Source organism: Drosophila nasuta, chromosome 3 (assembly GCF_023558535.2).
Source record: "Drosophila nasuta strain 15112-1781.00 chromosome 3, ASM2355853v1, whole genome shotgun sequence".
Lineage (NCBI taxonomy): Eukaryota > Metazoa > Arthropoda > Insecta > Diptera > Drosophilidae > Drosophila > Drosophila nasuta.
This window is the reverse complement of record NC_083457.1, coordinates 21844649-21865258: the sequence shown is the minus strand read 5'-3', so window position 1 is coordinate 21865258 and position 20610 is coordinate 21844649. Positions and strand designations below refer to the sequence as shown.

At 38.3% G+C, this 20610-nt stretch overlaps 6 protein-coding genes, 1 long non-coding RNA gene and 2 other non-coding genes across 16 annotated transcripts; 2 read left to right on the top strand and 7 right to left on the bottom strand.

Moving 5' to 3' along the window:
* Positions 1 to 56: 56 nt before the first annotated feature.
* Trnah-gug (transfer RNA histidin (anticodon GUG)) lies at positions 57 to 128 on the bottom strand. Its single transcript has one exon. It is a non-coding gene; the product is annotated as a tRNA-His (tRNA).
* A 298-nt stretch (positions 129 to 426) lies between these two features.
* Trnah-gug (transfer RNA histidin (anticodon GUG)) lies at positions 427 to 498 on the bottom strand. The gene has a single exon. It is a non-coding gene; the product is annotated as a tRNA-His (tRNA).
* A 394-nt stretch (positions 499 to 892) lies between these two features.
* Positions 893 to 1958, bottom strand: LOC132792947 (uncharacterized). Its single transcript, XR_009633056.1, has 4 exons — positions 1782 to 1958; positions 1677 to 1725; positions 1015 to 1137; positions 893 to 955 (listed from the first exon to the last, which is right to left on the bottom strand). It is a non-coding gene; the product is annotated as an uncharacterized LOC132792947 (long non-coding RNA).
* A 1229-nt stretch (positions 1959 to 3187) lies between these two features.
* Positions 3188 to 5757, bottom strand: LOC132789074 (origin recognition complex subunit 3). Its single transcript, XM_060796829.1, has 3 exons — positions 4747 to 5757; positions 3445 to 4688; positions 3188 to 3379 (listed from the first exon to the last, which is right to left on the bottom strand). Exons 1-3 carry the CDS (start codon positions 5590 to 5592, stop codon positions 3283 to 3285), a joined length of 2187 nt encoding a protein of 728 aa, XP_060652812.1. The 5' UTR covers positions 5593 to 5757; the 3' UTR covers positions 3188 to 3282.
* Positions 5758 to 5801: 44 nt separating this feature from the next.
* On the bottom strand, positions 5802 to 6988 carry LOC132789076 (uncharacterized). The gene is given in 6 exon segments (XM_060796837.1): positions 5802 to 6136; positions 6192 to 6290; positions 6292 to 6342; positions 6399 to 6524; positions 6573 to 6718; positions 6773 to 6988. Coding segments are annotated over 5 exon segments (678 nt in total). The 5' UTR covers positions 6717 to 6718; positions 6773 to 6988; the 3' UTR covers positions 5802 to 5878.
* A 24-nt stretch (positions 6989 to 7012) lies between these two features.
* LOC132789077 (microtubule-associated protein futsch) lies at positions 7013 to 10852 on the top strand. The gene is given in 5 exon segments (XM_060796838.1): positions 7013 to 7199; positions 7259 to 7449; positions 7512 to 7724; positions 7726 to 8025; positions 8095 to 10852. Coding segments are annotated over 5 exon segments (3018 nt in total). The 5' UTR covers positions 7013 to 7139; the 3' UTR covers positions 10349 to 10852.
* On the bottom strand, positions 10491 to 14077 carry LOC132789075 (aquaporin-11). 6 transcript variants are annotated; one of them, XM_060796833.1, is made up of 10 exons: positions 13968 to 14077; positions 13289 to 13476; positions 12810 to 13223; positions 12049 to 12721; positions 11887 to 11978; positions 11697 to 11832; positions 11067 to 11638; positions 10922 to 11010; positions 10716 to 10851; positions 10491 to 10658 (listed from the first exon to the last, which is right to left on the bottom strand). In XM_060796833.1, the coding sequence occupies exons 2-4, from the start codon at positions 13464 to 13466 to the stop codon at positions 12522 to 12524; spliced, it is 792 nt and encodes a 263-aa protein (XP_060652816.1). In that variant the 5' UTR covers positions 13467 to 13476; positions 13968 to 14077; the 3' UTR covers positions 10491 to 10658; positions 10716 to 10851; positions 10922 to 11010; positions 11067 to 11638; positions 11697 to 11832; positions 11887 to 11978; positions 12049 to 12521. The 6 variants fall into 6 exon arrangements, with proteins under 6 accessions (XP_060652816.1, XP_060652813.1, XP_060652814.1 ...); XM_060796830.1 differs by having other exon boundaries at positions 11887 to 12721; XM_060796831.1 differs by having other exon boundaries at positions 11067 to 11635; positions 11887 to 12721.
* Positions 14078 to 14408: 331 nt separating this feature from the next.
* On the top strand, positions 14409 to 15311 carry LOC132791490 (transmembrane protein 186). Its single transcript, XM_060800428.1, has 2 exons — positions 14409 to 14509; positions 14578 to 15311. Coding segments are annotated over exons 1-2 (639 nt in total). The 5' UTR covers positions 14409 to 14508; the 3' UTR covers positions 15216 to 15311.
* A 93-nt stretch (positions 15312 to 15404) lies between these two features.
* LOC132791488 (organic cation transporter protein) lies at positions 15405 to 20032 on the bottom strand. Of its 3 annotated transcripts, none has more exons than XM_060800426.1 (9): positions 19917 to 20032; positions 17812 to 18529; positions 16971 to 17555; positions 16792 to 16912; positions 16630 to 16723; positions 16315 to 16415; positions 16169 to 16249; positions 15995 to 16105; positions 15405 to 15932 (listed from the first exon to the last, which is right to left on the bottom strand). In XM_060800426.1, the coding sequence occupies exons 2-9, from the start codon at positions 18366 to 18368 to the stop codon at positions 15837 to 15839; spliced, it is 1746 nt and encodes a 581-aa protein (XP_060656409.1). In that variant the 5' UTR covers positions 18369 to 18529; positions 19917 to 20032; the 3' UTR covers positions 15405 to 15836. The 3 variants fall into 3 exon arrangements, with proteins under 3 accessions (XP_060656409.1, XP_060656408.1, XP_060656410.1); XM_060800425.1 differs by having other exon boundaries at positions 19872 to 20031; XM_060800427.1 differs by having other exon boundaries at positions 20003 to 20024.
* Between the last annotated feature and the right edge of the window lie 578 nt (positions 20033 to 20610).

Here is a 20610-nt window from a genome sequence, read left to right as displayed (position 1 = left end):
ATAAAAAAATTTAAAAAAAAACCTCCCAAACTCCGTGACAATGCATATCGCAGCATTGCCGTGACCAGGATTCGAACCTGGGTTACCACGGCCACAACGTGGGGTCCTAACCACTAGACGATCACGGCTACGTTGGGTTCACAAAAACCGTTGTTTAAACGGGGGAACAGTATTAGTAAGTCGCCTATTAATGGTAATCCATAATTACGATCAAAGAACTAAGATTTTGGAATATGATTTAGGTGGTAAAAATCAGTACACTGCCATAAGCACACCTTTATTGCTTTCTGTTATAAACATAACAGTAAAAAATACAAAACTTTTAGAATGCATTTTTAATAAAAAATTTAATAAATTTATTAAATTTAATATTCAAAGTTTTCAATATAAAAAAAACCGGTTCCGTGACAATGCGTATTGCAGCATTGCCGTGACCAGGATTCGAACCTGGGTTACCACGGCCACAACGTGGGGTCCTAACCACTAGACGATCACGGCTACACCGGTCATGTGGTTCGCTTGTTCAAAATGCTATTTTTACTTGCACCGCTACAATAACATTACTCAATAACAGTCCTCAATAAACAGCGTTATGTTAAAATACAATTTCAAATAGATGGCGCTTTTGGACTGTGTTCAGCATTTAGCTAACTTAGCGGTTAGAAAGTTGCATACAAAAAATCATAGATGGCGCTTAAGGCAAACGCTTAGATTTAAGTTTCTGTATTAAAATGTAATTAATTCTGTTGAATTTTCAACATCTATTTTTATTTAATAGTAATAAATTTTGGTTCCATTAGCATAAGCAGACTATTAACAAGTCAAACATTTTTTTAATATATGTATTTGCTTTTTTTATTAACGTTCTTAATAATTTTTGATCATTCAAGTAAGTACTAGAAACGACTTAAGTTTAAAGATCATCCTACTTACAAACCATATTATATAGGATTACCTAAAAAACAGAATACATCTTTTAGAAAAATTGGATATCAAATCATATGTATAAGATACCTCAAGACCATGGTAACGATTCAACAATTCCATTGGAGTAATCGTTACCTTAGCTAGACTTTGCAGCGCCAAAAAGCACCACATCGTCCATTGTCCAGCCGGCACCCGCGAGGAGGGATAAGTCTGAGGATTTTTGCCAGCCAACCCAACCCAATTGTTAAATCAAAGAAAAGCAAATCAAAATTAAAAGCAAATAACTTTAAGATGACATTTATACGTGCCTAATTTTTCACCAATTTTAAATATATTTAAACTAATATTGGTGAAATGTCTTTAATAGTTTTAAGTTTGGAAATGTTTTCGGCGATGGTGTAAAATTGTGTGTAGAAGCTGTACAAATTCCAGTTGTTCCGAATTCAAATATCTCATATATGTACATATGTAAGTATAGAACATAACCATTTGTATAACTAATTACATATATGAAACGTGTCGAGAATTTTAGGTGATCTGAATTTGAATTTGGAACAAGCACTTTTCTTATTTAAACGTATTTAAAATATATGTATATAACTTATTAAATTATCCCAATATATTATCCTTTTAATCCTGAGTTTCATTTCTGCATGAATTTGTTGAGAAATGAAAATCAGAAACAAACTTATAAAACCTTAATCTTACTTAATACTACAAAACTAAGAATCTCCAACAGGTATAGTTACCTGACGAACATTCAGCTATTCCTGACCTCAGCATGCAAACCTCGTTAGCCTTGTAAATAAACAATAAATGTTGGAATATATAAATATAATATTATATTTACATACCTCCATTGGCGCTGCTCCAATGCCCCTCAAAAATGTTGAAAGAAACAACAAGACAATGAGGAAATCCATTTTCCTTAGAGAAAATAGCGTATACATATTTGCTTCTTGTTTTAGTATATATCCAAAGTTCGAATTTTTAATATACCACACGGACTATAGACAGTCCTCAGTCCAAAGTAGGAGAAGAACTGCGGAAATTCTTCGGACTCCTGTGCATTTTATACAATTTTAAGATTGGACTAGAGAATATAGGGTGCTTCCCGCAGTTTGTATATTGGCAATTGTGGTTGGGACCCAACCACTGTGCTCAACACCCCGTTTGTCTTTATGCTCTTAATGCGACACTTGCACCATATTTCAAATAATTTGTGGTAAATACTCCAACAAACAGAAATGAGAGTGGTCTGGCTTTGCCTCAAGATTTAAGCAAACATACGTGCATTACGAACATATGTTCAATTTTATAACATTTACAGCGGCCTTTTTGATTAAAGTTAGTGCTGGGTGAGCTATTAATAGATTTGTTTATGTGAGTTACAATTATACTGATAGTAAGGGCCCTTCTTTTTAACCTTGACATTAGTTAAATCTGCTTGCAAATGTGGAAAATCAAAATTAGATTGTGAAAAGTGTGTAGAATTTAAACTACATTTTTCCCTATATGGTATAAAGAGGCCAAGATACATATCGTAACGATATTTAAAAATTGAAACATTTTATCTATTAAAGAAATACCAAACCATGGTAATTTATTTACTTCCTTGGTATCTTTCAGTTTTATTATAAAGTATTAGGTTGTTTGGTAATGACATACCGGTTTTTACATTCAAATTTCGCGCTTCGCTTGTTTACATGAGCTTCCGCGTTAAAAAATTACAATCGATTGAAATGGAATTCACAAACGCAGAAATTCGGGCAATTTTAAAATTTTATTTCGCACAGGGAAAAACTGCTGCGGAATCTCGCAGACAGATTATTGCTGTCTTAGGAGATAACAAACTTTCGATTCAAACCGCCGAACAGTGGTTTAGGCGATTCCGAAGTGGCAATTTTGATACCGAAACACCCAAGCCTTCCGGACGACCAGTGACCGTTGATACGGATAAAATCATGGAAATAGTGGATCGAGATCGTCATGTGACTATTAGAACCATCGCAGAGGAGCTGCAACTAAGCACGGAAACCGTCCATAGGCATTTAAAGTCGAAAAATTTAACAAAAAAGCTCGGTGTATGGGTGTCTCATGAGTTATCCCAATAATATTAAAAATTGATAATAAAATAAAATAAAAAGTAATCATAAACTTATTTTTACTGGTCGTTAACATATATGAATATATGGAGTGGAGGCTTTGCTCCGCCCAAAGAGAGCTGCCCTGGGTTCCGGAAATTTTAAAATTATTTCATAATACGATACTTTCATTTTTTATTTTGCTTTGAAGAATAACATCAGGATTCTTTAATGGCCTTAAGATATATATAAGATATATTTATGTACCAGGTTACCAGGTCAAGCGTGTGGCGTGATCCGTCTTCCGTTTGGACATCTTAATGTAGCCCAAGAACTGTAGTTCGGCCACGGCGCGAGTAAAGCGTGCTCTGTGTGCAGACAAAAAGTAATGAATATGCGATTCAGCATTACAAATATGTATAGCAATACTCACTGAACTTGCGGATCAAGCTGTTCCTGGTTAGATTCCTGCTCATCACGTTCATCACCGGCACGCAACACGGAGCGGAATGCCTGCATCCAGTCAAAGAGATTAATCATGCGACCGCACTCCAAATGCAATTTATAGACTACTGAGAGATCTGGCATGGTGCTAACCAGCTGCGATTGATCCTGCAGTTCGCAGCACTTGCATTGCATATAGAAATGCGGATTGTTGAGCGCCGTGTGGAGAGCAGCGCGTGGAGCGCCAATAATATTGCGGCGCACCGTCGCGATGTCGCTGAAAACGTAGAGCTCATGCAATGGCGGTGCATTCTGCAGGGGACGCAGGTGGGCAAGCACCAAGTGCGTCTCGATATGATCGAGCACCTTGTGCAAGGCGCGTGAGTACTCTGAGAGTGACTGTTGCTTATCATGTTTACTGCGCTGCAGCAGCTGCTCCTTTAACTGTTGCCGTGAGGCGACTTGCGTGAGATCAGCCAAGGGGCGGGCGTCTGTCGATGAGCATGTGGATTCAATGGTAACTGCATGCGTTTCCATGGTAGCCAATTCGACATCGTTTAGCAATTTCTTGAGTGTCTGCAGCTCAGTGCGCATCTCAGCGGCACAAGCGTCACCCAGCTCCAAGGGAACGATCTGTTCGCTGAGAAACTGATCTGTGCATGCAATAGCTCTGGACACCTTGGCAATAAACTCATCCTTGGACATGAAGCTCAGCATTTGCCAGCATTCCTTATACTCGGCCTGCTGCGCAATCGGTTTATTCAAGCAGTTCACGTAGAGTTCGCGACGTAGTTTGCCCAGCGGACAACGAGGCAGATCGCCGACCAGCTCTGTGAAGAACTCGAGACTCGAGCGAAAGAGCATAAAATGGAGCAGACAGTCTCGCAATAGCTGAGGCAACTTCTTCTTCAGATAATCATCGTCGGTGAGCACGGCAATAATGCGTTTGCAATCATTGATCTGCTCCACATAAGGACGAAATGATGGCAGGCGTCGAATGGTCTCCACGTCGTCGTGCGTCAACTGTTGGATGCGACCCAGCGCTTTAGTATAACTGGTGCACAGTGCATAGGCATTGCCTGCAAAGTAGTGTTCCATGAGACAGTACTTAAAGCCTTGAATGAAACCTTGTATGGAGAAGTCGTAGTACAGAAAGATATGCGTTAGGAACTTGAAGGCCTTGCCCGACAAATGGAATGCATATTTGGGTGAGAGCAGCACCTTGTCCAGCAGCTGAGAGATTGTCAAATGAATAAGTGGAACTATAAAATTAGGGAATACCAATGCTTACCTCATTGAGGCCCGTGGGCGCTGGCTGAGTCTGGAAGACACGCAACTTGATCTTGCTGCTCACGTGATAGGGCAAAGTGCTATGCACCGCTGTCATGGCTGTGGCAACGCCAAGCACAAGGACAAACGGCAGGCGATCGCACTGCGCACTGAGAATAAGAATGAAATCCTGCAGTACGCTAGCACTGAAGCACTCAAAGTCGGGCAAAATCACCAAGAGCACTTGACGCTTGACCCCTTCACCACGATAGTTGTTGTCGTACCACAAATGCAGCTGCTTCATGGTGCATTGACTGCGACGCAAACGTTTGCGATCGCGATCATCTTCCGTTTCCTCATCCTCGTTTGCGTCATCCGCCGATGGCTGTGCCTCCATCAAATTATACACCATTGACTCCACAGCCGCCTTCAGCGTTGCACAATCTCTAGATTGAAGCACAGCAACTCTTGCTGCTTGCTTGGCATTCAAGTGCTGCGTCAACGATTCGAATTGCTTGAGATGATCGGGTTGATTGATCCCCGTGAGCAGTGCTGCTGTTGGCAGAATATCCTCCTGCCTGCTGCCCTCTCCAGCCCCTGTGACAAACTCCTCTAACTCTTCCAGGGTGCGAGAATTGCTCTCCGACTGTAGCACGACGATGTGGTTATGCATTTGATGCCAGCATTCCGTATAGGCAGCATACAGAGGCTGCGACGTGAGCTCCTTACCCAGGAGACTGCTGGTTACCTCAGACGCGGCTTGGACAGATCTCTTACGCTTGGTTGGCGTTTTTTTATTGGGATTGGCACGAGTAGCGCCATTTTTGTACACAAAGCAGCCTTTAGAGACGGATATGGTGGGATCCATGACTTTAGGTTGACTAAGCACTGGGTGTATTTTTTGTGGCTTTGCCGATTGCTAATTTTTTTTTGTTTATGTCAGCTTTGTGCCAATTTAGGTTTATTCACAGTGCCAAAGGCAACAACAATGCATAATAGCAAAACGAAAACAGCTGCTGCGCGCCAAATTCAATGCACGTGAAGTTGGCTGCGTAAAAAGTGCTGCCCATATAATTTTTTTGTTTTTGTTTTTTACACTTTATTTTAACCGCGCGTATTCAAAACTGCACATTTACAAATTTTATAATGACAAATCATTGCTCGGTTGGAGGGGTGACTGCTACCATTTTAACTGCTACTGTTGATGCCTTTAAATGCTTGTCCACTACAAGAACACTTGTTTTATTTCTGTGCTCGTCGCAGTCATCTGACCACTTTGGCGCAAGCTGAAATGTGAATATGTACAAGAGTAGAAAATCGTAAAACAGTATTAAAGCTGCTAAAAGATAATCGTGGTCCCGAATTTCAGCAAATCGTCCCCCATTTATAATTTGTGCATGATACATAACAAACTGAGGAAGAATAGGAGAATAATGTTAAATACAAAACATTTACTTGAAAGCTTACCAATAAAATGCTCAATACAATAAAGCCACGGTAGACGAAAAATGAATATGGCACATTTGCGACAATGTAGAGCATTAGGAAGTACATAGCACCGATAAGGGGAAACAATTCCCACAATAACAAGAACCACAATGTCAAGGGTCAAGTCATGCTAGAGGGAAATCAATTATGACAAATTATGTATATTTGCTTGTGATTAGGGTTTACCGGTATAAAGGATCCAAATAGTATAAAAATTCCTAGCACAATGACCCATATTATGAAGCTTATTAAGAAATGATATTGATAGTGGCGCACGATTAACGAAGTTACTCCCAAAACAACGCACTCAAACTATAAATGAATATACATAGATAGTTTCAAATGACAAAAGAATCTTACAATTAAAAAGGTTATTATCCAATTCACTGGTGTAGTGAAACGCAGATCTTCAAAGAAAATGAAGAGGAGGATAAGCAATAAGCTAAGCACAAAGAATACTATGCCAAACCAATAATTTTTTTGTAAAGTACTTGTTGGTTTCATCACTGTGGTAAACATATGTAAGGATATAATTATTACTTTTAAATCTAATTACTTACATTAAATGAAAGAAATACCATTGCAGACATGCAAAAATCAAAAATACTGCTGTTAGCGTATATGCAACACATGCAAACTTTTGTCGCTCCAGTCTATAGTAATATGGCTGCCCTCCGTCTCCCATCGCAAATCTTTAAATATTTTGTGTTTGAAATTTAATTGTGTATTTATTTAGAATGATAACTGTAACAATGTTTTTGTGTATTTCAAAATTCAAATGCGCTACAAGTGTGACCCATAAGTATAATACAGCGCTGCTTTCGATTGAATATTTAGCATTACCGGCTATGGCAACACTGGTCAGATTTCGCGCATTTATACAATGCCTTTATTACCACTCATCTGTTTGGTTTAATAACAAGAAGTATGTGTGACGAACTAGATATTTACGATGATCTGGATGACTTCCAGAAAGTTGAAGATGAGGTAAGTCTGCTGACATAATATACATAACTGTGTCTAATTATTATTATGTTTATTCATAGAAATCTAAAGAGCTACAGGCCTGGGAAACGAAATATGCAAACGCGCAAGTTGAGATTAGTATTTATCAAATGCAAAACAAAGCACTGGAAAAGAAAATCAAGACTATGGAGGTAAATTTCCAAAATTTGCTCGATACCGCGAAGGCGGAAATTAAGCGTAAAGATACAATGATCACTCAGCTGCGGAAGGAGTAAGTTGCTATGATAATTAATGAATAACCAGACAAAGAAATCTAAACATGGTTTATTGCAGAAAGGACGATATCTGCTTCAGACGCAAGTGGCCTAACAAATCTGAGCCAGCTGAGAGTCATCAGAAGACAGAACACAAGCGTATCTTAAAGCAGGAGGAATCTGCTAAAGCTATGTCCGATGTGGCAGGCAAGAGTGAGAAGCGAGAAAAAGTTGCAAAAGATGAGAAGGAATCACCGGCTAAACTAGAGGATAAACTTAAATCGCAGAATGCGGACTGTGATAAGAAGAAGGACAATAGACATATCAAGCAGCCAAGCTCGAATAAGTCTTCACATCATCGTTCTGTTGACACTTGTCGAAATCGTGATCGAAGTAGACGCCGCACTCGGAGCCGAAGTCGAAGTCGGAGCCGTCACCGTGATTGGAACCGGAGAGAAGCTCGGGAGGAAAAAAAGAAGCACTGGTAGGAGCAGGACAAGAAGTACCAAGGACTCATGCAAGCGTCGTCGCAGTCGCTCGTGTTCAGGTTCCAGTCAACACTCTCACAATAAAAAAAAAAACAGGAAGAACAGGTGAGTATGATTATGCAGTTGGATAAACTCCTCGGTTGTATTTTCTGTCAATAAAATTATATTAATTAGTTGCAGTGATAGTGTCAGTTCACGGGAACGGGAATCAAATCTAGCAACTCACGAAAATCGGAATAAAGCAAAGCCTTCGGAGATGCATTCTGGCAAAACAACAAAACAGGTTAACCCCACAGAAGGAACATCAAAGGAACACACAGCTAAAGTGAACAAAATGAATAAGGAAGAACGATGCGCACCTACTGACCAGCTTGCTTTGCAAAATCCATCAGCTGAAGATTCAAAACAAATAGTCCAAAGAAGGAAAACGATTGATCACTCTTCAAATATAATTGATAATTTTCCGGAAATAAATTTAAAAGCCGAAAATAATCAAGTGAAACAAGATGCTGAGAGGGATAGCTTTGAGGGTAAACCTATTGATAAGAGTGAAGATGCGTCATCACGAGGAGCACCAGGAGAAAATGAGTCGAAAGATCCTTCTGCATCTCTTACACATGCATCGCTAATGATTCCAGGTCTGGATTTAGTGAATTGTGAAGAGCACAACATGGAATCAATACGATGCCCAAAAGATGCACTTAAAATCAAAATATGTGAGCCTACTGTTAAAAATTCAGATCGAACTGCAGAAGAAGTATTGTCGAAAGAAGCTCGAAATGATCAAGAAGAGACTGAATTAACAAATGCTGGGAAAGAAATTACTAATAAATCAGCGCCCACAAAAGTTGAATCTGAAGTACCTAAGTCTGAAATAGAAGAGTGCAAGGATGCAAACATTACTGATGAAACGCCTAGCGAATTAAGACAAGAAGATAAGTTTCGCGATAATGTGGACCAGAGTCTCTTGCCGGAAGAGTCCGATAGAAAAGACAAACAAGATGAGGTTTTCGATAAAGATATAGGGTCTGAGGGCTTACCCATATTGAACCATGATAAACCGCAACCTGTTGAATGTCCTCTTGAATTGGATACAATGGTAGATGATAGCATTCGAACATCTGAACGTAAAAACAGCAGTAAAGACTTAGAGGGCATGAATCTTTGCACCCCTCCAAGGAACGTTTCACCAATAATTGAGCATTCCAGAGAAGATGATATAGCAACGCCTGAGCGCCATGTTAGCAGTATGCCCGCAAACTCAGATAATGAAGCACTTTTAAGCGATGGTGAACTACATCACAGTACAGAACCTAGAAAAGTAGCAAATGTGATTTCGATTGTAGAGCCACCTACAGAGAATAATATCGTAACGCAACAGGGAGAAACGCGATCAGCTACAGGTATTCAAATAATTGAAGATATTCGTTTACCTGTTATGATGGATATTGAACACATTGCTCTGAGGGTAGATGGATTAAACGAAGACAGTCAGGAGAAAAATGAGAGCGAATATGCCACAGAGAATGCGAATGTGGAACATAATATGCAGCAATTTGTTGAAAAAGCAAGAAAAATCGAAGATTCGAATGTGAAGATTATCGTAGATAAGAAAATTGAACTCGAGCTGGTGGTTACTACGAGTTTGTTGCCAAAACCAGCGATTGTCGCGTCGACTGTTATGTATGCTCAGCCGGATTCAACCAAAGTTGATCACAATGAAGACGATCAGAACGAAGAAGCGGCGATTAAGAGTGCATCATTACCAGAAGATACATGCGAAAAGTCTTTTGACATAGATTATCCAAATACAAGTCTAGAGGCGGATAACATTGAGGTAGCATTGAAGCACTTACACCATCAGTCTCATACAAGTGTCGAAGAACAGCCCGATGAAGCAACAGTTACCTCCACCTCCATGAAGACTCCCAAGCAGGATCTACTGAAGATCCTAACACAATCTCCCGTACAACAACCTGATGCTGCATCTGGCAATGCCGTCAGCCATTATCCGAAAAAACTGAAAAACAAAATGAAGAAGACAGGCGTACGCACCGCTAGCGAGAGGACAACTCCAATAAAATCTAAAGCAAGTTCCATAGCACCTGAGAAAGGCGATACGACTCCACTGAAAAAACGTAAAATTAATTTAGACCATAAAGATGATGAAATTGTGCCCCAGACCCCATCAGAGACAGCAATAGCTGCGTCTCCCCCGGCTGTGAACGTTACTATCGAGGAAACTTTGAATGCAAGTGGTCTGGAGCAAGATAAGAGCTGCGGCAGCGATTCATCCATTGTGACAAAGCGCTGTTCTCTCGGTCATAGCGACTATCAATTCGAGCGAATTAACGACGAAGTTGTTCTGCGAGTCACGCGACGTGGACGTCGACGACGTGTCGCTCCATCAGTTGGTAATAAGACATAGTTATACTAGTTAGTACTACAATGGCAATAGACTTGCGCATGAATATTTATTTATATCGTAATTAAGGTGAATAAGCAGAATTGAATCAAAAAATGTATTATCTATATGCAGATTTTAGTATATTAAAATGGGATGTCAAACATATTATTATTATTGTATTTATTGCGTTTAGAATTTTGAGTGTTGCACTGGGTGGAACACATATCAAAATTAAAAATATATCACTAATACAGATTTTTCGTTATTTATGACACGACTTAAATTTGTTGATAATAAGAGTATGCACAGATCCAAAAGTAAATTCCCAGAACTATGCAAGGAAAGAGATATGTTATATGTACTATTAAAGAAATTTAAACATTTATACTTATGATGATGACACTGAATATATATGATAAGACTTCATTATATCCCAAAATAGCACAAATTATAATAGTGATAATCGCCACTAGGATTAGAAGAGCCGCCATTATCAAATAACAAAGCACCAATGGCTTTTTTGGCTGTAACATCGAAGATTTTAGTTACATTTTTATTTAATGTTTGATAAAAAAAATTTATTTGAGAGCTTACCACAAAGGCTGCAATAATTAAAAGTATGCACGAAATTAAAAAGAGTACGAAAACAGCGAACTGAACAAACGCAAATACCTCATATCCATCTGGGAATAAGAAAAATATTAATAGAAATTATTATAGACCGCGATTAAGAACTTACATTGAATAAAGATGCCACCCACAATAGTTAAAATAATTTGAATAATGCCAATAGCTAGCATTCCCCATTTTAGTTCAAGAAAGCAAAAAAACTTCTCCACGGTAATCATTTTTAAAGATTATTTCTTTTGAAGTCCTTATTTGAGTTGTTTTGTAATGTTTTCTTACTGTTATAATAATAACTTTTATTGTACGAATCATATATTGTTAGCACAATACTAAGATTTCTAGATTGTTTGTTAGGTCAATGCAGGCTAGATGATGTGAAAACTTTTCAGAATGTAAATTGTAAAGTCTTGATCAGAATGTTTTCACAGGAAGTATCATATATGAAATTCTGTGGTGTGATGTACAACATATTTATTTTTGTTACGAAAAACTTCTATCCACTTTTATTTCATTTAAAAGATTGCATTTATACAGTTATTAAAAATAGATTTATATATTCTTGTCAAGTTGCCTGTGTGTTATTGCCTCTTTGCGAGCTTGATGCTGATTCTGCCTCCAGTGATGACTCTATACCGAGAGCTTTGTACCAAGAGTATGCGCAGAACCAAAAATAAAGGCTGACTGCTGTGAGTTAAGAGATAAAGATTAAATAAATTAAAAACCAAGAAGTACATAAGCTCACTCAGAATTAAATATTCTAAGATGCATAGAGTAGGACGATATGAGTGCGTTACGTTCATCCATATAAAAATAGCAGAGGTGTAAATGAGTCGAATAATGATCGTAACCAAATACAATAGGACTAATATTCTTTTGTTCTGTAGTTGGAAAGAATGTAAGTAAGATTGAAGTAAACTTTTGGGACTACAAACCAGAAAAACCGCAATGATTAGCAGGCTGCAGCCCGTAATATGGGAACTATAAGCTGAAAGCATACAATAATACCAAGCTTCGTTGTCTAGTTCTGTGAATGATGATCATCTTTTATTTTGGCATTTTCAAATTTTAAAGTTCTTTAGGAAAAAATTAATTACTTTCTGTGTCGTAAAGTCCTACTACACATATTACAATATCGATCACAGCGATTAATAGTATACCCCATTTTAGACTAAAATAACTAAAAAGTTTTCTTAATAGAATCATAATCTCTTTTTTTTTTCCTTTTTCTTTAAAAATTTATTTAAAAACTTTGAATTTGTAAAACGGATGTGATTTTATCAACGAAGCATGCTGAAATTATGAATTTATACGATTCAGAATGTTTTAGGTTGTAAACTTTCGAAATTCTGTTAATTAGGAAAATCTGTCAAGTTTTGTTTTTCAATAATTTATTTATAATAAGCAACAAGTAAAATAAATAATTAAAAGCTAACGAAGATTTGTATCGCCACTAAGCAATGCATGCAATTAACATATTGTTCCTTAGTTCAGATAATAAACAAATTTGTCTCCAATAGAACTGTGGTCATAAATAACTAACTATTCCTAATCATCGATCATTTGGATTTTAAGCCTCCTTTGTCTTCTCATCGCCCAGCAGAAGGCGTCGCACAACAGGCAGCTTGAAGATTGGCACCGATAGCAGCGCACCTAGACAGGCGCCAATCCAATAAACGATTATATGTTCCAGGTTGCTGTGGCCACGACAGCCCCATTTAAGAGCTGTTGCTAGTACTGGATTAAAGTAGCCGCCGGAGAAGTTGAAGGCTGAAAGCATTGCATAATTAAAAGCGTAAACTTTTTGAGAGGACATAGCAGCAGTCGGAAACCACGTTCGAAACGGGCGAATACTTACCTGCCACCACGAGGCTGGTGCCAATAAAGGAGTCAATGTAGCTACTAAACTTTGGCTCATGTACACTCAGCGTCTTCGAGGCCAGGCGACAGAGCATGGTGGCTATGCCCTCAATGGCAGCGCCCAAATAAGGGCTAACCTGCAAGTCGGCATTGCACTCCTCGAATGCCCTTCCCTTGTGAGTTTCAGCAAATTCCAGCCACCAGAAGACTTGAACAATGCGATATACACAGCAGCCGCCCATAAGTTCGGCCCAGGTGCGCAATGCCATCTCCTTGAAGCTGGTGCGACCCTCCAGCACATCCTCCATGTGTGTGTATGGGCAGGCCGAGGCATCGCCCCAGACCTTGCCCCACCAGATTGTCAGCAGAAACAGAAAGATGGCATAGGTGGCCACACCAAAGTTATCCGCCACTGTCCGGATGTTAACGATGATTTCAATCTATTCAGCGTCAATCCGCTTGTCGATCTGCACTTACCAATGATCAGTTCAAAGCAGCAGGCGCACAGCTCAGCCGCTGCGATGGCCTCGTTCATCAGCACCGGGACGATACCCTCTCTGTTGAGGAGCCGCCGACTGACCCGACGAGCCACCTGGGCTGCTATGCAGCAGCCGACCATGAAGCCGGCGCTAATCCCCAACGATGTCAGCGACATTTTAGGGTATCTTTAAGAGGAAATTCTGCTACAGTTGACTTGTGTTTGAAGGATTTCAGATAAATTGCTATTTTATTAAATTCGCACATGTGTTTGTATACACATATACGGCAAAATACACTTATTTTTTGAAAACTATTTTCGAATTCGCAGCACGCCAATAATGTGCTAAAAATATTTGTAGCTTGTTCAACAAGAGAAAATAACATCAATTCGTAGCGACATTTCACCTTTTGATTCTTTGTTTTTTTCGTGTTTAATTGTTATTTAACTATTTTTGTAGAAACGGATTAAATTAAATTTAATGTAATTAATATATTGGTGTTAATGATTAACAAATTTGATTTGTTATGAATATTGCTACAGAGAGTTTGTTATATCACATTTTTGTTATTAGCTTTGTAGTTCGCAATAACAGTTAATATAAATATTTTTTTAATATTTTAATTCCATCATATTTGCTGTATGACATTATTTTCCAAATTTGTATTAAATACATACTATGCAAATTCGTTTTGTAATTGGCCAAAGCGACCGACACGAGACCGTAAAACAACTGTGAGCTGTCGTCGTTGTCGACACGGACTGAAGAACGCCTCAGTGGATTATTTACTCTCAACATTGTCGCTCATCGCGCCGATCTATTATTAAACTAATACCTAGCGCTCAATGCTCATTGAAATTACATACATACAAACACTCACAGTTAAGTGAGCACTGTGGTCTCAGCAGCTTAGCTACATAAGTTTGTACGTGATATATCGATCATTTATGACTATATTTTAATTCGCGTTGTTATGTATATTAAATATGTAACTGTAAGTTGTGTCACTAACCATACATATTGTATGGTTAGTGGTTGTGTCAGACACATTTCAGAAGTACGTTAAATCTGATAAGTGTGACCAGCGTTCAATACTGTGTATATCGATATTCTTTTAAGTTAACAGCAAATGGCATCTCTTTAACATTCCTTTTTGAGCAGAGCTGTAATGTGAGCTGTTCAATTGAGCATAGCAGCAATTTTACAGACAACACAACAAGTGAGTTTGGTTTACATAAACATTATTTTTTTATAAACAATTTACTAACCTAAATTAAACATGTTTAGTGCTTCAACGATTTTGTCGGCCACGCTTCATTAAATTGCCCTTAACATATTGTGCTGGCAGTAGGCGTCACAGTGCAAACACGCCTGCTACAGAACCGGCAACAGCAACATCATCAGCTGTAAAAACAGCGACGACTAAGAAATTGGCTGTGGAAGATGGGTTTACGGATTGGCGGCCCATCTACCAGCTTCCATTGATACGCTGGATTGCAGCTTTTAATCGTCTTAAAAACTATCAGGCTGCTGTCACAGTGGCTGCCACACCGTTGGCCTTCACCCTGTCTCAGGCTGGCCAGGTATCTGGAGAAGCAATTGGAATTTGCGCTTCATTGGGAGTCAGTGGGCTGATTACGCTATCATTGGGCAGTTATTTGACATCCAATATAATTGGATTTATCTACATTAATGACCAGCAGGATCAGTTAAGACTGGCATACGTGGACTTCTGGGGTCGTCGCCAGGAGGCCCTGGTTGATATTGAGGACATACTCCCCGATTGGGAGCTTAAAAGGACCACACGATTGGGCTTTTATCAGCCAATATGTCTGCGTACTGATAAGAAACAGCGCTTCAAGATACTTCAACGTTTTGGAGTGATCACAGATCCTCTTATATTCGAGGGTCTTTTCGGGCAATAAAAAGGTCTTTGTTATGAATATTTATTATTTTATTGTAAATAATTTTAGACAAATTAGTATGTTACAAAAGATTAAAAGAGACTTAATAACTCTTAAGTTCTGTGCAAAAAAAAAACGAATGTCTTTTGTATATACAAAGATAAATATCGAGTATTGCAAAAAATCTTATATTTTAGATTGCTTAAAATTAAAAAAACAATATTGAAAGCTGTCTTTGGACTAAGATTGATGTGATCTTTAAATCGTGATGACAAATTTATATTTAAAAACAAACCGCTTTAAATTAAATTTTACGTTATACGGAGTCTTCCTATAACCACATTGAAAATATATATATAACAGCTCCTGACTTTACAACATTCTACAAAATAACAAAATTGTAATTGCTACGAAAAAAATATATTGAAATGTAGCCTTAGAGATTAGTTGCATTAACTTCTATATCGATTAAGGTGTTCATCAAATTTAAAAAAAAATCTTTCATGCATAACCACATGTGTAATTAAATCTACTATTGCCAGGGTCTAAAAATATTATAACAGAAAATGTTCGTTAATTATGAAGTCTCCACGTTACTACTAGTGATTTGTACTGGATGAGATACTACAGTGTCAGTTAAAATTAAATAATCGATTCATTTTGCTGACTGTCTATGCAATTGTTGACATTTTCGTTGTTAAGTTTCATTTTGCTTCCCAGCATAATTGCATCTGCAACCTATAAATAAAGTTAATAAGGAATTTAAGGGACTTAGTGGGAAGTTATACGTTTACACTTACTGTATCGGGAAGTTTTTTGTGAAAGGTCTCCGGCAGTAAAAGAGATAACAATCCAGCAAGCATTGATGTGCCACCAAATAATAGCATAGGCAGGGGCTCATAATAGGTCCCCTGTTATAATTGAAACAAAAAAATATGTATTTTTAGAAATTAAAGTGCTTCACGGTTACAAACCAGGAGAGGCACAAAGGGTGCCAACATGGCACCAAATCTAGCAAAGGTGGACATAACGCCAACGCCGCCGCTTCGTATAACCTGCAGGGAGATATTCATATGTTTCTTCAGAACTAATATTGACGATTGAAGAAAATAATACAAACCGTGGGCATCATTTCCGCTGTGTAAGTGTAGATAACTGCAAATGATGAAGTGATTCCCAGTTTGCCAATTAAAAAGAGTGTGATGATTAACCAATTTTGACCTGTTGCAGATAACATAGAAACCATTATTAGTACACTTTTAAAAAGAGGTTCCTTCTGAAAACGACATTGAATTCATAGTTTTTATAACGCTAATAAGTTGCTTTACGTGTGATCTTGTTGGTATGAACTAGGTAAGCATGCATAGTCAATAAAAATAGGTAAGTATTTTATCGATATAATCATATATTTATATCCGACTGAAATATATCATACCCGATGTCAAATATCCGCTGGCCGCGCAGGTGACAGCACAGAGCAAAAGGGAACCAGAGAGCGCCAGACGTCGTCCCAATTTTCGCAGACACAACTGTATACGACAGATATAAATAGGATATATATATCACACATGTATATTCATATGACATTTAAACATACCCAGGCCAAGCTGTAACCGGGTATTTCAATTAAGCAGACAAGAGCGAAATTCAAGTACTTGTTGCCACTGAGATTAGTCGAATTCAACGAGAGACCGTAAAAGACAATGGCATTGACAGCCCTGTAAGAATCAAGTATTTATGGTGTAAGAAGTAAAAATATAAATGGGAAGTATTTACCAAATGAAGAGTAGCAGTGTATATCGCCAGATCAATGAATGGGAGGCAAACACTTGTTTGACGGACGCCCAAATCTGACGCTGCTCTTGATCTGACGATAACTGTTGCTTATCCGTCGCATTCAAATTCTGTTGCTTAAAACTGGCCATAAGCTCCAGAGACAACTCTCGTTGGTTTACATGAGCCGCCCTTCTAATGATGGCACCCGCCTTTTCATGCTCGTTCCGTGCCAGCAGCCAGCGCACTGACTCCGGCACTAGCCAGACATAGATAACAAAGAATAGCGGCGGAATTGAGAGTGCCAACTGTAAATGCTTCCAGTCAGTCAGCAACCAGGCGGCTAGACCCACGAGCGCTTCACCCACAGCATAGAAATAGTTGAGTACAATGGAGGTCATCTCACGTTTACGCGGTCCAACCATTTCCACACCTATAATGAAGGCTAAAGGATAAACGCCGGATGTGCCCACGGCATTCAATAAGGCGAAGATCAGGAAACTGATATAGTCCCAGGCGAGGGCTTGCCCTATACCAGTTAATCCCATGAAAATGGTGCAGAACAGAAAAACATATTTGCGCCCGAAGCTATGGGATAAAGAAAGAGTATGTAACAATTAGGGGATAACAATTATTAAATTATTTTAAGTTAAAAAAATGTATATATGATTAAGCTGCGTATGTTGTTATTAATTTGTATTATTATTGATAATTTAAATACATATTCCATTTATAAAGAATTATCGATACCACGAACCATATGTGATCGATATTGCCATATCGCTTTGAATACTTTTGCTTAGTTAATAGCTTAAACTCTTGGTGAAATTTAAAAAGCACTTACCGATCGGCAAGATAGCCAAATAGTGCGGTGCCAATAACGAGACCGGCAAAGTGGGTGGTGCCAACAAATGCTAATTTCCACGTATTCTCTTTGCACGTCAACTGCCATTCCTGCACAATTGTGTACTCTCCAAATTCGTAAACAAACTGCTGACATCGTTGGGTTTGTTCTGTCAAAAACAACGATGGATTGCACTCCTGCGTCTCTTTCCATTGGCTTTCTGGATGCTCCCAGGGTTGCCAGTTGTTTGCAGTGCTGTTGGGTGCATAACGCCTGCACATATCACCTGGAGTGAAGTATCCATGTTTATTCCGCGTGCCTGGTATGGCATGATCCAGCCAATCTGTCTGATATTGCGTCTGATCTTGCACCTCGCACTCGTCTATATGGCAGCGATATTTTGGTATGCCAGCCGTAAAAACATACGATAAACTGTTGGCAGCTGCGAAGAGCACGGGCAGGCAAATGAGTAAATAATTCACTCTCTGGTATCGACCGAATTCGCCAATTTCCTTGAGTATCTCGTCAAAGTCCATGGCGGCGACTGGCGACGCCATTTTAATAGGCAATTTCAAAATGACCAATTAACGATGGATTTCGGTTGCATATCTGTACGGCGTTGCCACCTGGTCGATCCTGTTCGATAAATGCGATAAATCTGTTTATTGGGCGTTCGCGAAGCACGTGGTGAAATCAAAGCTTTTTGCTTTGCGGCGCACTGTTTAAGTAAACAAACAAATGATATTTGCACAATAAAACAACTGTTAAACTTGTGAACGCGAGGTGCACTGCCTGATTATAAGATACTGTAGAGAGAAAAGCTGAGTCATGTTCACTATTTAAAAATTAAAAACAAAAACATTAAACGACAAATGTTTGAGTGTGCAAAATGTGTGAAAAAAGAACAGATTAGATAATAAACTAAATGTTCGTCCCGCTGTCTGACTTTGTGTTCAGTTGTTATACATACATATGTACATATGTACATGTAGGTATGTATAAGTACATATTTATTTTTGTGCAAAAGTGTATATTTTAGTCTTCGGGTGAAAGTAAAGAAAATCCAATTTGATGATGGCAAATTAATTTCTTATATATTAAGTGTTTATTGATAAGTGTTAGAAGTAATTTTTAATCAATACTTGTAGGGTCTGAATGATAAAAAAGTAGAAAGGTGTTAAAAAAACGACTACAGTATAAATCAGTATATTTGGTTAAGAATATTTGAAATGGAAATTTAGGATGTAACTTAATATAACTTTTAGGGAGGAACTACTGTTCTTAATCAACGATTATATACAGTATGTACATACATACATATGTACATACATTAAAGATCAATTTCATTCAAGCGGAAATTAATGTGTTTCAAATTGAGAAAATTGTCACACATTTGTGATTGCAGCAGTTGTGATTTAGGTAGAGTTTCTATTTATTTGATCTGGATATTTATTCTATTTGGAGTTTTACATACATACATACATAGCTAGAAAAGTTTTGTTGTCTATTTTTGTTTTAAGTACTAAGCATTTCGCCTTGCATTATTGATGAGCGTGTAAATTAAATAAATTGATGAAGTTCTTGGGCGCCACATCAATTACTATGGGGAGAGCGATATCCGACATGAATAGATGCATGTCTGTGAAGACGCATGCAATTTTAGCCAATTGACATAAATGTTGCATGCAACAAGCGACTGATTGGAGTATGTCGACGTTTTGTCAGTTAAGACAAAGCATTTGAAAATGATTAATTAGTTGAATTGCACATTGAAACTTGCCCAGATCGTGTGGAATTGAGATCTAAATAGGTTTTATATTTTCCGTTTAAAAGTTGTTATTGCTGAGAGATTTCACGACGCTGTCGAATAATTGCATTAGCAAATCACACATTTTTAATTCATAATGTGTCTGGGAACGCTGGCAGCTTGTTGAAATGATGGCCTTGGATATTCGAAAGGTTATTTGCAGCTAAGGTGCCTGCACTTGATAAGCCCTGTCCCATAAAGAATATCTCTTATCACCAAAAATTAACTAATATGCAATTGGATTATAACCCACACATTTAAAGCAAGTGTATTTATGAACTTGAACTTGGTTAAACACCTGACAGCTGTGGTTTCTTATTAATTTTCGCGCCTTGCTCGAAATGCTTTAACGGATATTTGCGGATAATTCGCCGAGTTTATCACCTCACGACGCTGCGTTCGCCGCTGCACTGAGCGCTCCAAAAAGCCTCCCCAAACAGGGGCGAATACAATAGAGCTTTTTCGTCTGTTTATTTTCTTCTTCTTCGCCACGACGCTGCCGGCCGGCTGAAAATCAATACAACTCTGAACAGTGCGCCCAGACAGCACCAAGGAAAGAGAACGCAAGAGCATGTTAAATCGTTCGCTCTTAAAACTAAAGAGCGTAAAGCTACAAAAGCATTATAAACAAATAAAAACCCATGCTTTTGATCGGTTTTTTTTATGGGATGCGACACGAAGTTCTTGGAAATTCGTAGTCTTTGTTGCTAATTTCGCGACACTGTGAACAAAACGAATCACAAAAAAAGCAAATAAACAAAGAGAATTTTTTGAAGCTTCGCAGACAGTTGTTGTCGTATTCCTGTTGAAAATCAACAAAATTATGTATGATCGTAAGATATAACTTGAGTTGTTACTACACGAACATAATATTTGATATATGGTAGTACGCCAAGATATATACACATACATACAAACATACAGTATATTGTGTGTGTGCACTTTTAATTTAATTTTATGATGATCACCTTTCTTAGTATTCCCCCCAAAAT

Coding starts and splice junctions, on each gene's coding strand:
- LOC132789074 (XM_060796829.1), bottom strand. CDS start 5,592: ATGGATCCCACCATATCCGTCTCTAAAGGCTGCTTTGTGTACAAAAAT. Junction 4,689..4,746: donor CGCCCACGGGCCTCAATGAG/GTAAGCATTGGT, acceptor ACAATCTCTCAG/CTGCTGGACAAGGTGCTGCT. Junction 3,380..3,444: donor CAGCTTGATCCGCAAGTTCA/GTGAGTATTGCT, acceptor GTCTGCACACAG/AGCACGCTTTACTCGCGCCG.
- LOC132789075 (XM_060796830.1), bottom strand. CDS start 13,466: ATGTCGCTGACATCGTTGGGGATTAGCGCCGGCTTCATGGTCGGCTGC. Junction 13,224..13,288: donor CTGCTTTGAACTGATCATTG/GTAAGTGCAGAT, acceptor ACATCCGGACAG/TGGCGGATAACTTTGGTGTG. Junction 12,722..12,809: donor CACCAGCCTCGTGGTGGCAG/GTAAGTATTCGC, acceptor CAATGCTTTCAG/CCTTCAACTTCTCCGGCGGC.
- LOC132791488 (XM_060800426.1), bottom strand. CDS start 18,368: ATGGCGTCGCCAGTCGCCGCCATGGACTTTGACGAGATACTCAAGGAA. Junction 17,556..17,811: donor TTTGGCTATCTTGCCGATCG/GTAAGTGCTTTT, acceptor TTTATCCCATAG/CTTCGGGCGCAAATATGTTT. Junction 16,913..16,970: donor ACACTGCTACTCTTCATTTG/GTAAATACTTCC, acceptor TGATTCTTACAG/GGCTGTCAATGCCATTGTCT.